Below are 19530 nucleotides of genomic sequence, written 5' to 3'. Positions count from 1 at the left end.
GCCCCAGTCATCTGATCACCCAAATTCACCACACCTCATACAAATAGAATAGGCCCTATGTTGTATAAGCTGCTTGCCAAATGCCATTTTGTCATAACTTTTTGTCCTTAAGTGGTTAAAGGGGCAAGCTCCCCTTACCTACTACTAATATATGTCAGGTCTTTAACAAGCACTGATGATATGCATCGTAGTTAGCACCATAGGATTTTGATAAAGTAATATCTTTTTGTGTTGCATCTGTCATTATAATTGATGCATGTGACTTTCATATACTCTCACGAAGTGTCAAGTGGATGTAGGACGACACACGTGAAATGAAGGTTGCCACTTAAATGGAAATTAACATAGAACTAATAGGGAATGCTGAATTAACAAGAAATGCTGGAAACCATAGCTTGCCATTTCTTAATTCAAGATGTCTTACAATCAAGAATTACAAGAGATGTTGAAGCCATGGAAGCTTGAGAATCAATTGATGAAGGCTGCTGCAAGGAACTCACCCCTTACAATGGTAGGGAAGGAAATACCTTCAAGCTCCAAGAAGTGGAGATGTGTAAAATGATTCAAAGATGATTTACACCCTCTTGCCTTTTATACTCCAGTCCAAAAATAGACTAATTTCCTAATTAAAGCAACATGAAAATTGCTTTATTACAATCTATCCCTGCCCAAAAGTTTTGTCCTCAAAAATTTGAAGAGTGAAAGGATATATGAATGATAAGTATGAAGAAATGAGAGGCCAATGCTGAATATCCTTGTTAAAGTCCATTGAAGAAGATAATCTTCCATTGAGAAGAATCTCCAAAGTAATCTCAAAACAGTGGGCATCTGGAATGCTGTCTTGAATAGGGTAGTGATGGTAAATGACCCATAACTTTGGATAGAAATGTCATATTGTTGCATATGACATATAGAAATGAAGTATACTTCATAAGATATCCATCCATATCATCAAAATCCAATTTTGATGTTGATAGATCAATTATTTTCATGATAGAAAATGAATACAGCAAGATGTCCACTATACAATGAACTAACCATCTTCTTGAAGAAGCCATGGAAACTGATGATTCTTCCATAGGCAATCCCTTCCACTTGACAAGGTATTCCATAACAATACGGTTCCTTAGAACCTTCTCTCTCTTGCCAACAATTCTTTCAGGCTTATAGATGATTAAACCATCTTCATCAAGAGGAGGTAATTCTTCAAGAACTTGTATGTTAGGCCCAATGTATTTCTTGAGTTGAGACACATGAAAAACATTGTGAATGCATGTGGTGGGAGGTAGATCAAGTTGGTAAGCAAGATCCCCAACTTTCTTTATGATTTGATATGGACCATAATAGCAATGAGGAAGCTTATTATGTCCACGCTTGAGAGAAGCATAACGAGACTTAGGTACTTTCAAAAATACCCATTCTCCTTCTTCAAAATCCACATGCCTTCTTTTATCATCCGCATATGATTTCATTGTCTCTTGTGCCTTGTTGATATTTTCTTTGCACTGCTTCATTAAGGCTTCCATCTTTTCTAACTCTCCTCAAGCAAGAGGATTCACTTCATCATGAAACAATGTTGAAGGTACTTGGACTTTATATCCATATAATGCCTCAAATGGTGACATACCAATACTCATGTGATGAGTATTATTGTAATAGAACTCCACCAGATGAATCCAATGATCCCATGCATTCTGTGTATCATGACAAAAGTGTCTGAGGTAGATTTCTAACCATTTATTTACCCTTTCAGTTTGGCCATTTGTTTGTGGATGATAGGCAGTACTTGGAGTGAGTTTTGTACCCATGGAAGTAAAAAGACTTTTCCAAAAATTCCCCATGAACTTGGAATCCCTATCAGAAACAATCTTCATAGGTAATCCATGAAGTCTGAAAATCTCTTCCATGAATTGATCCGCCACCTGTTTGGCTGAATATTGGACTTTGGTAGGTATGAAGTGGGCTGATTTCGTAAGACGATCAACCACAACAAAAATGCTATTCTAGGCCTGCTTAGTGGTAGGAAGTCTTGTAATAAAATCCATGCTGATATCAGTCCATTTACCATGTGGAATAGGCAAAGGCTGAAGTAGACCACTAGGCAATAGATTTGAATCGTTATTATGTTGGCATGGTAAGCACTGCATCACATATTCCTTGACATCTTTCCAAAGTCCCTTCCAATAGAAACATTTATGGATCTTGTCAAAGGTTTTAAACAATCCAATATGTCCTGCCAAAGGAGAAGAATACATCTCCTGTAAGATTCGGGATCTAAATGATGACTGAGGGGTCAAACATACTCTCCCTTTAAACCAAAGAAGTCCATTTTGCCATTTGAAATTGGAAAATTTAGATCCATCATTTGGTTGTAATTTCTTCATAATATTGGCAGTGTGCTCATCTAAAAGATATTCTTCTTAAATGTCCTGGATCAATCCTTATGTAGGGTAGAAATGCTAGAAACAGAACATGCCCACATCCTGGATAAAGCGTCACCCACTACATTATCCTTGCCTGCCATATAAGAAATCTCGAAATCATATCCATGAAGTGTAGCTAACCATCGTCTTTGTTTGGGAGAAATATTTGGTTTAGAGAGGAAATATTTTAGCACACGATGGTCACTCTTCACCTTAAAATGGCTGCCATAAATGTAGTGATCCCACTTCATGATTGCATGAAGAATGGCTAACATTTCCTGCTCATAGACATGGAGCTCTCCTTTATCATCCAACTTCCTGCTTTCATAAGCAATAACACCATGGTCTTGGCATAAAACAACCCCAATACCTCTGCCACTAGCATCAGCAAATATAGTGAACTCATTGGAAAAGTCTGGACACACTAAAATAGGTGCTAAAATAGTAGAATTTTCAGCTCATTGAAACTCTTAGTGGCTGTAGCATCCCAAAAGAAAAACTTCTTTTTTTAATCTATCAGTAAGAGGACCTGCTACATGGGCATAATTCTTGATGAATCTTCTATAGAAAGAAGATAGTCCAAGAAATCATAGTAGTGAAGTAGAATTTTGTGGTATGGGCCAATCCTTGATGCACTGAACCTTCTTTGGATCAACCATAATTTCTTTCTCACCAACTATATGACCCAAGTATTCTACTTCATTAGCCATAAAAGTACACTTGCTTTCCTTTGCAAAAATCTTGTGTCTTCTCAAGGGAAGAAGGACTTCTTTGACATGCTTCAGATTTTCATTTTGACTCTTGCTATAGATGAGAATGTCGTCAAAGAATACTACGACTGATTTATACAAAAATGGCTGCAAAATCTTGTTCATAAGAGCTTGGAAAGTTGCAGGTGCATTTGAAAGTCCAAATGGCATAACTAAAAAGTGGTAGAGACCTCTTTCTGTTCTAAAAGCTGTCTTGTACTCATCCCCTGCTTTCATCCTGATTTAGTGATATCCTGCCCTTAAGTCAATCTTTGTGAAAATTCTTGCAGCTTTGAGTTTATCCAACAAATCATCAATGCGGGGGATTGGGCATCTGTTCTTTATGGTGCTCTTTTTTAAGTCTCTATAGTCAATACACATCCTGAATGACCCATCTTTCTTTTTGACAACTAGTACGGGAGAAGCAAAAGGTGACTAACTAGGCTGAATAAACCCCATTTCCAACAAGTCTTTAACATGTTTCTCTACTTCTTCTCTCTCATACTTGGATAATATGTAAGGAGGTTTGTTGATGGGTTTAGTGTCCTACATTAAATCAATAGGGTGATCCACTTCACGCTGAGGAGGTAATGATGTAGGTGGCTAAAATATCCTTAAACTCTTCCAAGAGTTTACATAGACATGGATCTTGCTCCTTAGGTGAAGTAGATTACTGATTTTCATTTGCCTTTGATAGAAGAAGTGTAAAAATGCAAGACATAGCATTAATTTTCTTCTTCATCTTCTTCTTACTGATTATTTCCACTTGCTTTCTCTCCATGCCATTTAGTTTTACTTGCTACCCATTCCAAGTAAACTCTATGAACATCTAATTTAGATCCAAAGAAAATTTTCCAAGCTGTTTAAGCCAATCACAGCCAATGATGATGCCAATGGGATCCATTTCTAGGACAATCAAGTCCGTCATAATAGTGCAAGTCTGTGATAATTCAATAGGAGTCTATCGGCATATAGACATTGTCTGTCAATACACGTCCAATAAATCATTGTTATGATATCGTTCGTATGGATTTTCCGCCAATGAAATCTACCGAAATGCTTTGAACCGTTTCACAGTCCTTTTTATGCACAACAATGTGTTGAACCACTTCGATAAGCCGAATATCTCTTTACTCAACTCTTGAGCACTATTAGCTACTTATACCTTTAGTGGAGCTTCTATCTCTTGAGGTAATAACTTCAACTCATATAATGATTTGGCATTGACAAAACTGTGTGTGTTGCCCATATCAATGAGAATATGGGCAACCTTTGAATTTATAGTGCCCTTAAGCCGAAGTGTACTTTCACCTTTACAACCCAACCATGCATCTTGAGATATGGAACATAACATAGGTTGACAAGTAACCATAGAAGGATCATCAATCTTTGATCCACCAGGATCAAATGGACCACCTGGATCATAAGAAAAATTACTAACCGACTCTAATTCCTCCTGTGTGTCCTGATCATCATGCTCATGCATCTCATCACAAGTAGGAACTGCCTCTACTTGCAAAAGATGTCCTTCTTGTGTCTCCTCTTCATCAGAGGCTTCAATATTCAACATATTAGACTTTGCTATATATCATTGCACTTCTGCTTGTGCTCAGGAGACCATTTCTCCCCACATTTGTAACATAAACCCTTGGATTTATCATTAGGAAGTACCTTGTTACTATTATTATTGGGATTTTTCCTATTTGCACCTTCAACCCTTTTGAAATCTCCTTTTGGATCAGCATTATATTTGAAAATATTGCCATGTCTTGAAGCATATGCTGTAGGATAGGTTAGCACCTTGCTGGAATTATTTTGAAACCTGTTTTCAGCTCTAAATCCTTCTTGTTGTTGGCTAAACTGCTGTCCAAATCTCATAGGCTGATTGGATTGATAATTCATTCCTATTTTGGGCTGAAATGAAGTCAAATCTCTTCTATAATTTTGGTTGTACCTCACAACATATTGAATGGCTGCATGAACATTTGTAGGCTTGGCTGCCCCTACTTTACCTGAAAGGTTTGGATCAAGACAAAAAATGTATTTGTTCAATTTGGCTATATCGAAAATGCCTTCCACATACATAGAGAGGTTTAAAAATTGACTGGAATACTCCCTCACGGTAGAACCCCTTTGCCTAAGATCATACCATTTCCTTTCAAGCCTTTCCTTCTCCATTGGTGACACAAACACTTGAGTCATGTGGCCGATTTGAAGTCCTCCCAAGATTGAAAATTCTCTCCAATCTTTCTCATATATCTCCATCACGTATGTGCATAACCCTCTAGGTGTAGGGCTGCATAACAAATCTTTGCTTGATCATTACGTGGGTAGAGAGTGAAATACATTTTCAATTTGTTGAGCCATTCTTCAAGTTCGGTCGGTGAAGGGTTATCTCCTTTAAAATTGGATATATTGATATTGTCCTTGTATTCCTTGTCATAATGATAGTGCTACCATTATGGTTGGTATATCCAAAAGATTGTTGTCTATTAAAATGATCACTCATTGCTTGCTGTCCATGATTATGTGTAGATGAATGTTGTCCATTTCTATTATTTCCAAAAGAATGACGACCAAACAATGAGTTTCCATGAGAATGTTGGTTATGAGTGGATATCCCATGTGGCAACCTATCTTCTTGATCTTCAGCATGCTGGAAACTATCTCCTTTCCTTGCTTTATCTTGTGTATACTGCCCTTGATCATCTCTTGCATAATGATCTTGAGTATGTTGAGAATCAAAATCTTTGTAAAAGGGATGACATCCATGTACAAACTCATTTCTATCATCATGCAGGGAATAATCTTGCTATCCTTTATCTCTTGAACTAGTAAAGTTGGGCCTGTTCCTATTCCATGAATTGGTATGAGACTGAATTGTTTCATTCACCTTAGAAGGTCCTCCATGTTCAAAAGTGGATGGTATATTCTGTTGGGCTATTGTGAACCTCACATTGCCATGAAAAATAGGTATATCTTTAGCATGGGAAGGTGGATTGCTTTGCAATTTGTTACCCAAGTTGCTGAATATTGTGACTAATTGTTCAAATTTGGCATCCATTCTATGGTTTTGTTGCTCCATATGAGTGATCATCTTACCCAATTTGTCATCCATTAAATGTGTGAGTTGGATTAGACCTTCATTCATGTTGCCAATTTTCTTTGATAACTATTGGAAGTTATTGGAATCCTGGGTAACATTTGCTTCAGTTATGTGCTCATTGTCATAAGGAACCCTTGGCCAATGGGCCTCTTCATTTGTTGTACTATTGCCCATAAATTCTTGTCCTTGATATGTGGCTCCAATGGTAGGATTAGCTTCAGCATAATCTTATAATCCTTTATTAATGGGCTCCAATACCTGATCTTTCTTCTTGTTCCTTGCCATCATGCAAACTGTGACAATTCAGGACTGCTTGATAAAGAATAGTCAATATCCAAAGCTACTCTCCTCCAATCTAAGTGCTTGATAGCTCCACATGAAGCTAATACCACATAGATATATCAGATTTACTGAAATAACAACTTTGGAAGAGGTATGTGGTTGCTTTGGATCAAAACAGTGTACCCTATCAACCAATCCCAATGTTGTCTACAGTGACCATGTGTCACTAAAATGGCCAAAACTTTTGATCTGTTGGTCCAAATGAAGTTTTCTATAGCTAGGGTCAAAGCTAACTTTGTCCTCTACACATTGAGTATAAGAAAAAATATTTCAAAGTGAAATATCCCCTTTCTGTAATTGATTCTTTATGACTATCTAGGATTAGACAGTAACCTATAATAGCCTATAAATTCATTGTTTGGACCCTGTTTCAAACCCTTTTGTCATGGATCATCAATAACCACATGTGGGCACTGAAGTATGACCTGGAAGCTCAATCATTCACCTGGAGTCAACTTCAAAGTACCTGTAGACCTGTATATTTGATCAAAATGTCACTGCCTGCCTTGTTTTGCTCTGTTTGGTACCATGAGTCTTCCAATCTTCATCCACTCTTTCCCAAGTGGTCTTCCGTGGTCCACTACCTGTGGTGAGGGATACAACGGTATGACGGGCACCTAAATGGGCTCTAAAACTCTGGAAGGTGTGCAAAGTTCCTTCCGAGCCAGGTTGTGCACCCCTATGGACTTGTAAATAGCAAGGGAGGGTCACCTCTCTATTGTCTTGCTATCTCGTCCGGCTTCGACCTTTTTCCTCGGTCGGAATATAACATGGCAGAGCTAGTATTCTAAAAATCAAGGTATGATTTGCATGGTTGAATCAATACTTTTATATTTCCATGATATGCAGGAATTGGAAGGTAAAATGTAAGTAAACAAGGATGAGAAAGGTTTACCTATAGTAATCAGTGACTCACTGATTTACTATGCTCACCTTTTACAAATTTCATGGGTAATCTCAATAGATTGAATCACAAAAGACCCAAATACCTGCTAGAATGACAAATAACAAAGCAAGAACTAATGCTCTTCAAGCATAAAATGCCTTGCCAAGAGAAGTATAACATTCCATGAATATGGCATTACAAGATTGTATCCCAACTGACCGAGAAAGCTTAATGATTGAAGAAGAAGTAGGTAACTATAAGAGACTTCTTGTAGGCTATTGAAGCTTAAAGAACTTCAATTTCAGCTTGAGAAGAAGTAAAATAATCCTTCCAAATACTAATTCTAGGAGTAGGCATTTACTTACAGCATCATACCCTTGAGAATGCTCCCTCAGTCTTCCATAGGCAATACGTTAATGAAAAGGAGTCAAGTGGCATAAGATTCTTCAAATAGATCATGGCTAAGCCTTCAATTAACAAGAAGAAGTCCAAGATTTGAAGAGAAAACTCAATGTCTTCAATGGAAATTGAACCCTATGTTGTCCATAACCTCCATTGATGAGAATAGGTCCATATGTCTTCAATGTCTGTACAATGTTGGTTAAAGCTTGAAGCCACAGGTATGGGGAAGCTCCAGGATTGATTAATCTTCAAAACCCCTTTGATTTAAATAAAGAAAATTGAAATTTCTTCATGCTGCCCCAAATTGTCAAGAAACAATGTCTTTAGACTCCATATCCATACCAAGATGAAGCTCCAAGCTTGAAGAAGGCTCAATGTCGGTAGTATGGAATGTATGGAAGCTTCAGGAGATGTAATAGAATGAAAGCCCCATCATCTTGTTGAAGTAATCTGAAATTTTCTTATGTTGTCACAGACACAGGTATGGCAGCAACTCTGAAAAGAGGCAATGCTAAAGCTATAGTTTTCCAATCTCAATGACTGAGTGCCAAGGAGGATCTTTGGAAGTAGAGAAACACTTCTCCACAAGGAAGTTTAGAGAGATTTGGCATGTGGAGAGAGATATGAAAGCTTCAAGCTGACAGGGTATTGCTATCCATGGCTGCCATGGAAGCTTGGATTGTCAAACATAAGGTTGGTATGAGAGATGAAAGCTCAAATAATGGTCATGGAAGTTGAAGATCACTTGGGAGAGTATTTGCTTGTTTACTGTAAAGCTTGCTTGAGCTCTATAAGCTCCATATCCTTTAGATTTTACACGCTGGTAGAGGAGTCTGAATTCAGTGCAAATAGCGCAGCCAACACAGATTTATGTCCTGCTCAAGATGAGATAGACCATGGCTAATATGGTACTCCATAGAGGGCTTTTGAAGTCTAGGATCAAGCACAAGGTGCCTCTCAAACCATAGGAGCCATGGAAGTAAGACAGGAGAAGATCTCTTGGTGTGAGCTTCAATGGAAGCTTGAGAGGAACTTGAAAGAGGAGAGAGAAAGACTGTTTCCAAAAAGAAACCCTTCCCTCTCAAAAGTAACCACAATCAAACTTACCTCCAACCCTGGTTATCCTCATTTTGTCCATCTTCCATCATTTTTGAGCCAAGAATGAGCCACGACCTGCTAAATGTAGTTGGAACCCGCCATTATCCACTGGATATTGCCAAGATCCTCCATCTTGCATGCTAAGAACCATCTTCTTGACCACGGTTTGCGACAGTCACTTCAGATCCAACCATGGTTCTATGTGAGTCACCCCCAGATAACTAGACACATACTTCCATGGTGACAGATCAACCAAGTCTTGATGTAACCAGCTCCTCCATGATTAAGACCTCCCCAGCAAGATCATAACCATGAAAATTTATGTAACCAAGGATCAAAGACATAAGGCTATGATACCAATTGAAATGAAGGTTGCCATTTAAATGGAAATTAACACATAACTAATAGGAAATGCTGAATTAACAAGAAATGCTGGAAACCATAGCTTGCCATTTCTTAATTCAAGATGTCTTACAACCAAGAATTACAAGAGATGTTGAAGCCATGGAAGCTTGAGAATCAATTGATGAAGGCTGTTGCAAGGAACTCATCCCTTACAATGGTGGGGAAGGAAATACCTTCAAGCTCCAAGAAGCGGAGATGTGTAAAATGATTCAAAGATGATTTACATTGGCACCCTCTTGCCTTTTATACTCCAGTCCAAAAATAGACTAATTTCCTAATTAAAGCAACGTGAAAATTGCTTTATTACAACAGGTCTTTATATGAAAGTGTTCAATGCCCAAGTCACCGCAAGACCAGCAATCTCACAAGGAGCCATGACGAAGCCTCACCGCCAAAAGTGAAAATCAGTGGGGCCACTCTCTCTTTCTAGGTCAAACTCTCCACCTGGCACTCATGGCAATTGTTACCTCAATTGTACCAACATCGCACGTTACAAAGAGGTTTTGCAAAATCTCCAGTGTATCTCCCTATCTCAACAATTGTTCCTCTAGCAACGAGGCTAGGACACAACCATTGCTGTAATATCTAGTTTTGCAACCTTTGAATCTCGACATTTCCCAATCCAATTGAAAGGCTAATAGCCTCAATGTATTGCAATGGTTGTACTCATGTTATTCTTTTTTTTTTTTAAGAAAAGGAAAGAAGAAAAAGAAACAAACAGAAAGAAAGAAAGAAAGAAAGAAAGAAAGAAAAAAAGCACTCACAATCACAGCACGACACCTAGGGGTCGGGTCCTCAAATTAGGTACGCCCAATGACCTTGGTCGACTGGCTCTGTCATCCCTAGTCCCCTAGCTCTCTACACACCCCCCACAATTGTTTAGGGCACATTAAGGGCATGACATACCTAGGGAGCTTGTCTCGCCTATGGTTAGACCTGTCACCCTGATCCATTTGCACGATTCCTTTTTGCACTCCGCCTTAATACCATTGCAATCGATCATGGTAAGCACCGCACGAATGGCCATGATAAGTACACTGTACTCGTCAAGCAAGCCCAATAGCCACCAGCTACCGAAAGTTCAAATCAATGTGTTCAATTATGCTACATCATGCTGTCACAACGCAAAGAATGTCTCATACATCTTCATGTGTACTTCTTCTCAAGATGGACAACTTTGCTTCATCCACCCATTGTTACGAGGAACCAAACCCACAGTCTTCTAGCTAATGAGGTCCTTGATGTCATCTCAAATACTCCATCTAAATTGGAAAATAATGTACTTCTCATGCCAAGTGAAGTCACAGATTAATTGCCTAGATTCATATGCAAAAGCAAAGGTAGGGCGGTCACCTTGTCATAGCTTTCAACGTTTTGTTTCTACTACTCGACCAATGTTTGCATCTCCAAATGTGAAAGTGAGCTCACAAAGAAATACCTCATAGTTATGAAGTACTAGCATATTCATTTTCAAGATTGGGGCAAACCATGATAAAGCTTGACCACAAAGCAAAGTCCCAATGAATCCCACATTGGAAGCATCATCTTCGATTGCATGTGGATATAGATCTTTACTTGTTGTAGGAACCCCCTGAACTTTGAATGGTCACCATTGAACTTCTCTGGCAGGCATGTTGATCTCAGGTTCTCTTGTTGGGGGTTGATAAACACTGGAATCATCTGATCACTTCCTCTATTGTTATGCAAGTCTTAATTTTGGTCTTGCATCTCTTAAAGCATAGGGCCTAAATGCCAGGGTGTTCTATTTGAAGTTGCGCTTGTCGTTCATTCAAGTCTTGACTTTGTTATTGGAGGTTTTGAAGGGAGGCCATGATTCTTTCAAGGGTTAACTCCATGGTGCTCAATAGGGTTAGAAAGTAGTCTTGCCAAATTGTTATGGGAGTACTAAACTGTGCTCGACGAGAGACTAGACTAGATGCAATATTTGTTACAAGAATTCCAATTACAAGATAATCCCATGTAGGGGCATAATATATAATGATAATTTAACAAGATATGAAAAATTCCACAACCCGGAACCATAGGTATAAACAACAGGACTTCGATAGAATATGAAGGATCCCACAACCCGAGACCATAGGTATGGATACAAGATATCAGAATTACAAGATCTCCCTCGATGGGATGAACAAGATAAAAGACAATACTAGACAAGATCTTGTACTACGAGATTACAAGGTGACAAGACAATAAGAGTATAATGGAAGACAAGACAATGTTAGATACCATGACTAGACAAGAACCAGAATTGGAACTCAAAGTTACTTACTTGGAAGTTTCGACTCATTGAGCTCCCGAATTGGCATTGGCAACTAAGGAGCTCTATAGCGAGCCCTTCCTTTTATATGTGTTGGTAGACGACTAAATATTTTCTAGAATGTTCCATGATGACATCATCAATGATGCAAATGATGACATGGCATGTCTTTTAGAAGGTTCTATGATGACATGGCAAGGGTGGGTTCGCATGGTTGGCTGTCCTGCTAAGGGTGCATTTGCATGGGGTGTGGATTCATATGGCATGAGCAAGAATTAATCTGTACACTTGATCATATGTGCGTGACAATAGCCAAGGTATTTTAGCTCAATAACATGCCAAGACATCTCCAAAAATCTACCATAACCTTTGTAAGTAGTGACATATCATGTAGATATCATTGATTGCATAAACATTATGCATATTTGAAGAAGAACCTTCTAATGACCACTGAGACGACAAACAAGTAGTCTAAAGCAATCAATAGCAAAACCTTTGCCTATAACCAAGGTATTCTCTACTTATAATAACCTCAAGACATTTTAGACATGTGTCATAACCTTTGGAAGTCGATACATGGATATATGAGCATCAATGCTTGTACATACATGTGTCATATCCTCTTGAAGTTGATACATGGATATATGAGCATCAATGCTTATACATACATCAAGTAGTAGTGACAACAAAACTTCTCACAGGCTCTGACAAGCCATTAGACTTGTTAAACCAGTTGTAAATGAGTCCAAAACTAAGCATTTAGTGCTCATAAGCATCCATAAACCATCCAATGATAAAGAAATGATGCAAAATAGGCTTAAAATTTTACATTTTTAGGTCATAATTAAGATATATTAAGAATTCTAAGTAGTATTAATGAAAAATGAATCGGAACAAAGTAAAAACACAATAAAATGAACTTAGGGATGAAGTTGTATCTATTAGAGATGAACTCATTAAGATATATAAGCATTTTAGTAATAAAAATAACAAATTTTTGCCATAACTAGGAAAAATTAAGAATAATAGTGAAGGATTAAGGATGAAATATATAAACAAAGTTGAATTACAATATGATGGATCTCCTCATCATTATATGGCATCATCTAAGCATTAATGGCCAACAACTCAAGCTTTAGGAGCTCTAAGCATTACATATAAGCTACCTTAGACTTAATTCATACATATGACTTCAGGGATACTCCACCACATAACAAGCATACTTTTGGTACCAATGCTTAGGAGGACCTTCCAATTTCTGTGTTATTCCAACTCCCAAATGAGCTGCCAAGTGCTTTAGGAAATTCTCTAATAGCATATGCAATTCCCTACACTCATGTTGACCTATCCACATGTTCCTTGTTACTTAATTGCTACCATTTCCAACATTAAATGATGCCTCTAATGCCATAGAATAATGCCCAAGGTGTATTGGAAGACAAGTAATGTGTCAATCAACCAATGGCCAAGTGTGGTAGCCCTTCCAGTGTTTGAATGCTATCCATGTTGTCCTTCAGAAACATGCGCAGTTTCAAGGTCAACAAGATTGATCAAATCCACACGTGCTTGCTATTGATTGAAGCTCCAAGTATTCAACACTCAACAATGCTCCATATGCATTAGAGATAAGCTACTTATCTTCCTTGAAGGCCTAATAGAGCTTGATTAGAGGACACACCAAAGACATGTCTCTTACATGAAATTCTCACTGATTGTGCAATTCACCTTTTGCTCCCAGTTATGCTTAGGCTTAGCAAAACTTGCTTTGATACCATGTTAGAGGATGGGAGTAAAATAGATGCAAAAGGGTGGAGTAGAAACAAAGAGCTGTGTTCTCTCTTCTTCTTCCATTATTCTTCTTCAATGACACACCCACTTAGTCTATAATAGTGTAAACAAGATAGGTTTAACTATTGACCTTAATTAACTAACTAGACTTAACCCCTACATGACTTATTTATGAAGTCACACACACTAGTTAGCCTATAGTTGTCAATATCGAGATAAGATGAGCTTGACTCTTAACAAGTAGCTCAAGCAAGTCCCCCTATCATGCGATTCTTAAAAACAAGACGGATTGTGATGTAGTTGGGGTCAAACTAAACCCAAGTGACAGCGGCTTCAGAAATACTTTGATATTTGCACCATTGCTTCCACCATATTCAAGCCTCATCAACTAACTTAAGTTTGGCTATCATTGCTTGATTGGCAGAAGCAATTCCTGCAGCAGAGAAATAATCGTTCGTCAACTCAATCCATATCTCCACCTCCACTGTGACATCTATTCCTTTTCCACCAAACGTAGCTGCCTTAATTTGCTTAAGAAGGAATTTCTTCTCTTGCATGTCAGTATTCATGGGTACAGTAGGTACCTGACAATGGAGCTATATCACTTAAGTTATTTTGTTTAGGATATGTCTACGAACCATACATTAATCTATCACATATCATTACAAATTTTTACCAGTAATACCAACTGTAATATTCTCACTTATCGCCTATCAACTGTCTAGGCACATTTTTAGCGGTCCCAAATCTAGGCGTCATTGCCCAGCACTCCCATGAAATTTGACTTCTTATATCTAAGATGGGTCTTCTTGGGGGGGTTCAGTCTTGCAGTCCAAAAGTTGATAGCAAGATTGGTGGCTCCTTTGGGTAGTCCTCCTTTCTTCCAAATCTACCAATCTTTTAGCCATCCTCATGGCCTTAGCTAGGCTTATTGGTTCTTGTGTCTCTACATCTCTTCTAGCCCCCTTTTGCATGTCGAACAGGAATCTATGTAATTTTGTGTTTATATCCATGTTTCAGAGTTGCAGCATCGATTGCCTATGCTTGCTAACATGTTCACTCATCTTCCCTTGTACTTGCTTGAGGTTTCTCTCCTCATCCTTGACCTTGAATTTTTCCGTCTTTGGGATGAAGTAATCCTTAAGCTTGTCCTATGGTTCCTACGATAAGAAGATGATACAACCTTGGTCTTGCTCCAATACCCTTCTCTTGTGGTTTTATCCACTCCCTATATCCTTGCTCTTCTTCAACTTTTCTTATAATTTTCTCTTTTTCTTCTTTTATCTATATGCTCTTCCAAATTGAGTCCAATAGGCTTGACATGCCCTCTAGCTACCCCTCTAATCCTACTACTTTCTCTTCCTTAGCTTCTCTCCATTCTTGACCTTGATTCTTCTTCCTCTCTTCAACTACCATAGGCGGGCTGGGTGCATTCTCTTCGTTGTCCTTCATGTTGTGGTGGGAAGCCACGCCTTGGCTCTAAGTGGTATGTTGTAGGGGGACCGCATCTTGGCTCTGAGGTTCTCACTACGAGAAAGCCGCATTTTGCCTTCGGGAAGTGGTTGTGTAGTAGGCAAGCTACTGGGGCGCTATGATGTGGGTCATCATGACACAATTTCGGGGCATTGGATATTCTCTCTTGCTTTCGTGAGCACTCCTCAACTATGAGTAAGAGTTGCTTTGATACTAAGTGTAATGCACTGTGCTTAATCACTCACTCAAGATGACGTAGGAAGGTAACATAATATGTGAGAGTAAGGTATACTTTTGTATTATTCAATGAAAAAAATGGTACAATATAGACACATCCCAGAATTACACCTTTGTGGTGCCACGTATGTGAGGGTTCACCACTGGGTATAAGGAATCACATGTAGAACAAAACCAAGCAAAGTTTAAAGTCAATACTACTCCTTATTCTATAAACAACACTATGATATACCTGCAAAACCCACCCCCTCCGAAAACCATTTTTAACAAAACCATGATATACCTGCAAAACCCACCCCCTTCCAAAGCCATTTTTTTAACAATAGTGGCATGTGTTTTGGACGGTCACCCTTGAGAAAGTGGGTAACCTGTTCCAGTAATGGGTGGAAGTCTAGGGCTTATTTAATCGGCCCTCGAAGTACTGTCGTTTGTGCGATCTCGCCGGCCCCCTTTGAGCGCACAGACGAGATACACAGCGATGAGGTGAGTGCTCGACCTTCGAGCGTGGCCATAGCTTGAATCTAGGATAACGCGTTAAGCTGATGCAGCGAACGGCCTTGAACGTTTTAGTAATTCTTGTTGATTACCAGCGTAGATTGTGTTGCGCTTGCTTGTATAGTCTCTGTGTGCACTGCTTGGGAGTTAATACCTCTCTGATTGGGAAATCGATGGCCAACTGACTAGGAAATCAATGGCCACGATTTCTGTTGATGCGCTGCAATGCTTAAATGAATATTAACAGGCCGATAGGCATATGTAAAATCTGGCCGTGGCACCATGTCTGTATCTTTATGGTTGGTGGCAAGGCGGAACAAGGAAGACCAGCATTAGGAGTGAAAAGCACAGAAGTGACCGTATGCCTTTTTAGCCAAAATCGCCATGCTTTGCGAGATCCACATGATAGGTTTGTCGTCTAGACACGCAAGTCCGTCAGGTTATCATAACGATCTTTGCACGTTCGTTGGGTCTTCCCTGATTCTTGCTTGTTTGAATCTGAAAATCGTAGGTTGCCCCCTTTAAGTCTCTGTTTCACTTAATTGTGGATAGTACACTTACCTTCAAATTAGTCCAGGAAGTTCTCTGCCTCTTGGACTTTGCGAGCCATGTGATTTTGGCTGGTGTGTTTGTATGCCACTATGGATTGAAGCTTTGTAAGTGCTGGCTTTTGCAGCAAGCTTCAGAGTGATGTGCTAAGGGAGGCCATCTCTCAGATAGTGATCGATTCAAAGGAGAAGAAAAGAAAGTTTGTGGAAACTGTAGAGCTTCAAATTGGCCTCAAGAATTATGATCCTCAGAAGGACAAGCGTTTCAGTGGCTCTGTGAAGCTTGCTCACATTCCCAGGCCAAAGATGAAGGTTTGCATGCTGGGGGATGCCCAACATGTTGAAGAGGTAACATAGCCTTGGTTTCAACAGTTGCTTGATGCTAATGTGTACATAAGTCTCATCATTAATTTTGCCTTTTATCATGGAAAGATGCTGTTCAACACGTCTCAATTTTGACTTTTATGTTTCTCAGGCAGAAAAAATTGGTCTAGACTGCATGGATGTTGATGCATTGAAGAAGATGAACAAGAACAAGAAGCTTGTCAAGAAGCTTGCAAAGAGCTATCATGCTTTTCTTGCATCAGAGGCTGTTATTAAGCAGATTCCTCGTCTCCTTGGCCCTGGGTTGAACAAAGCCGGAAAGTTTCCTACTCTCGTCTCTCATCAAGAATCATTGGAGGCTAAGGTTAATGAGACCAAAGCCACTGTCAAATTTCAACTGAAGAAGGTGTTATGTATGGGTGTTGCTGTGGGCAACCTGGAGATGGAGGAGAAGCAAATTTTTCAGAATGTTCAGCTTAGTGTCAATTTTCTCGTCTCTCTCCTCAAGAAGAATTGGCAAAATGTGAGTTGTACTTGCTTTTGTTTGCTCGTTTTCTTGGTTATATATTTTCATTACTGAAATTTCATTATTGTGTTCCAGGTGAGGGTCTTATATCTTAAGAGTACAATGGGGAAACCAGTGCGGATCTTTTAGAACAGTTGCAAACCTTATTGTTGGATTCTACTTTTTGCTTTTTAGCTCACCAAGAATTTAGATGGCTGGCCACTGCTCCCTCTGCCCATCGGGTTGTAACATGCAGTTGTCGAGTCTAAATGCAATTAAGAGACATTCAAAATTTTCAATGATTATTGTGTCTACCTCAGCCATAGTTTCAACTTTGAACTGTACTGACTGTGCCGCCCTTTGCGGGTGATTTGTTACAGCAGTTCAATAGCATGGAGTTCTATGGGCCTAGCATAAGCACAACTTTAATTTTTAATGCTATTTTCTTCAGTCTGACAGTGTTGCAACCTTCGGCCTGAGATGAGAAGATATAACATAGAGTTCATCGTTATGATTTCAACACTTTGTGATCAAAATTGGATTTTGAGATTTGGATCAAAAGTTATGGCAATTTGAACTTCTATCCCATGTGCACAAGTTTTGCATGGACACTATGCACGAACACAAAAAGTGGGGTTTTTAATGATTTTGGGCCAAATTCATGTGTCTTCCCTCTCAATTGCAACAAGCTTTGTTATTCTTAGAGCTTTCCTTTTCATTTTGTTGATAATGCTTATTAAAACATTTACCTTTGCATTTGCCATAGTGTTTATGCTTTTGTCTTTAAAGGAAATACTCATCCTCCTTCAAAAACTATTTAATACATACCCTTGAACCCTTAGCATGCTATCCTCCACCATATAGTCATTGACAAGAAGTATAAAATAGGAAGATCCTCCCAAAGCTGGACTATTCATCTTACCATAGAGATTAGCATGCACTAACTCAAGAGGAGTTCACCCAATAGCTATGCTATTTGGGAAATAAACTCCTTTCTTGCTTGACCATCAAACAAGCTTCTCATGCTTGTTGCTTTTCACCAAAGTAAGTGTGGAATCATCCCAATCTTTTGCATTTCTTTGAGCTTTACGAAGCTAGTGTTGCCAAATCACTCATTGCAAAGCTTACTAGTGCCTTTTCCCATGGCCTTAGAGAACTATGCCATTCTTTCTTGCTAGTCATGTGATGAGATGGGCATTTTGAATTCTTCTAGACTATTGCAATGGTGGGTTCTCTTAGAGGCCTTAGAGAACTATACCATTCTTTCTTGCTAGTCATGTGATGAGATGCTACACTATCTAAAACCCAAGATTCATCTACTTGTGAAGTCTCAATTGAGGAACAAACCTCCTCAATTGCTTTAGACAAACTCCAACTCAACTTTGATAGTGTTCATATAGTCTTTGCCTTGGGAAAAAGATTCAATAGTGCCACTCTTTTCATCATTCTCTTTCTTTTTGCATTGCTTTATCAAGTGACCACTCTTTGCACAGTAATGGCACTTCTTTGAACTTCTTCTTTCCACCCTTCTTGTTCTCCTCTTTAGCTTTGGTATTTGTTACAAAATACAATATCTTATCCATTGTCGGTAGTTGTCTAAGGATCAGTCCTAGTCACCACTATTTGTGCTAACTTTGTGCATTCAAACTTTAGATGACTAGGCGATCCCTAGGTCTACCTTGCATATGAAGCATCTAGCCTCATCCCACAAGGATTGACCTACAGGTTCCTAAATACACAACGATAGTCTCTAGCAACAATCTAATATTGAACTCAAACTGAATGCATTTCATGAATCACCTAAGTTTGAGGTAAGCAAGCATCGCACTTGGTTCAATGAGAATGAGAAACGAGAGGGAGCTGAGGGTCAACCCCTCTACCCATAAGGCATAGTGTCCCTTAAATAGTGCTTATCGGTTCTAGGGTTGACTCATAGGAAGATTTTGTTTTAACGGTCTTTATTCTAAATGTGGGGAAAGACACCCCTCTAACCGGACCCACCCAACCTTAGTGCGATTCTGTCAAGAAATCGTCCCACACCTACTTTCGATCAGGGCATATTTTAGTGTTTTAAACAATGCATGCTACCACACTGTTTATAACATATTAAAACAACCTCCTTAATTAATGTTTGCACTTGATTCCTTGTCATGTCCTTAGTTTAAAGATGCTAAGAAATCCATTAAAACATAAAATTTCTTGATTTTTTGTTTACATATATATAATCACTTTAATAGCGAGCCAACCCATAAATTGGGTTACTACCCTTGCCATGGTCATCTTGGGTCTTCCAACGATGAGAACCACATTGGGCTCATATAAGTTTTCAACCTTATCTTAGGTCCAAGATAGAGGTGGTCAGCCACATTATGCAATATAGAATACTACGGGTGAAGAGTAACCAAGGGGAGCCATGGGATGGTAGCATGCCTCATTCCCATCCGACTACTCAAGCCATGGATGTAATTAGT

The 19530-nt window shown here is 38.9% G+C and overlaps 1 protein-coding gene across 1 annotated transcript; it reads left to right on the top strand.

The window, feature by feature from the left end:
* Positions 1-15513: 15513 nt before the first annotated feature.
* On the top strand, positions 15514-17509 carry LOC148013919 (large ribosomal subunit protein uL1). The gene is made up of 4 exons (XM_087667032.1): positions 15514-15670; positions 16359-16578; positions 16706-17077; positions 17156-17509. Exons 1-4 carry the CDS (start codon positions 15666-15668, stop codon positions 17207-17209), a joined length of 651 nt encoding a protein of 216 aa, XP_087523158.1. The 5' UTR covers positions 15514-15665; the 3' UTR covers positions 17210-17509.
* The last annotated feature ends 2021 nt before the right edge of the window (positions 17510-19530 follow it).

The sequence above is a fragment of the Lygodium microphyllum genome, chromosome 25 (genome assembly GCF_053477565.2).
Source record: "Lygodium microphyllum isolate KBCC chromosome 25, Lygodium_microphyllum_v1.1.10, whole genome shotgun sequence".
NCBI classification, from domain to species: domain Eukaryota; kingdom Viridiplantae; phylum Streptophyta; class Polypodiopsida; order Schizaeales; family Lygodiaceae; genus Lygodium; species Lygodium microphyllum.
Note: the sequence above shows the minus strand (reverse complement) of the source record. Positions and strands in the feature narration are given on the sequence as shown.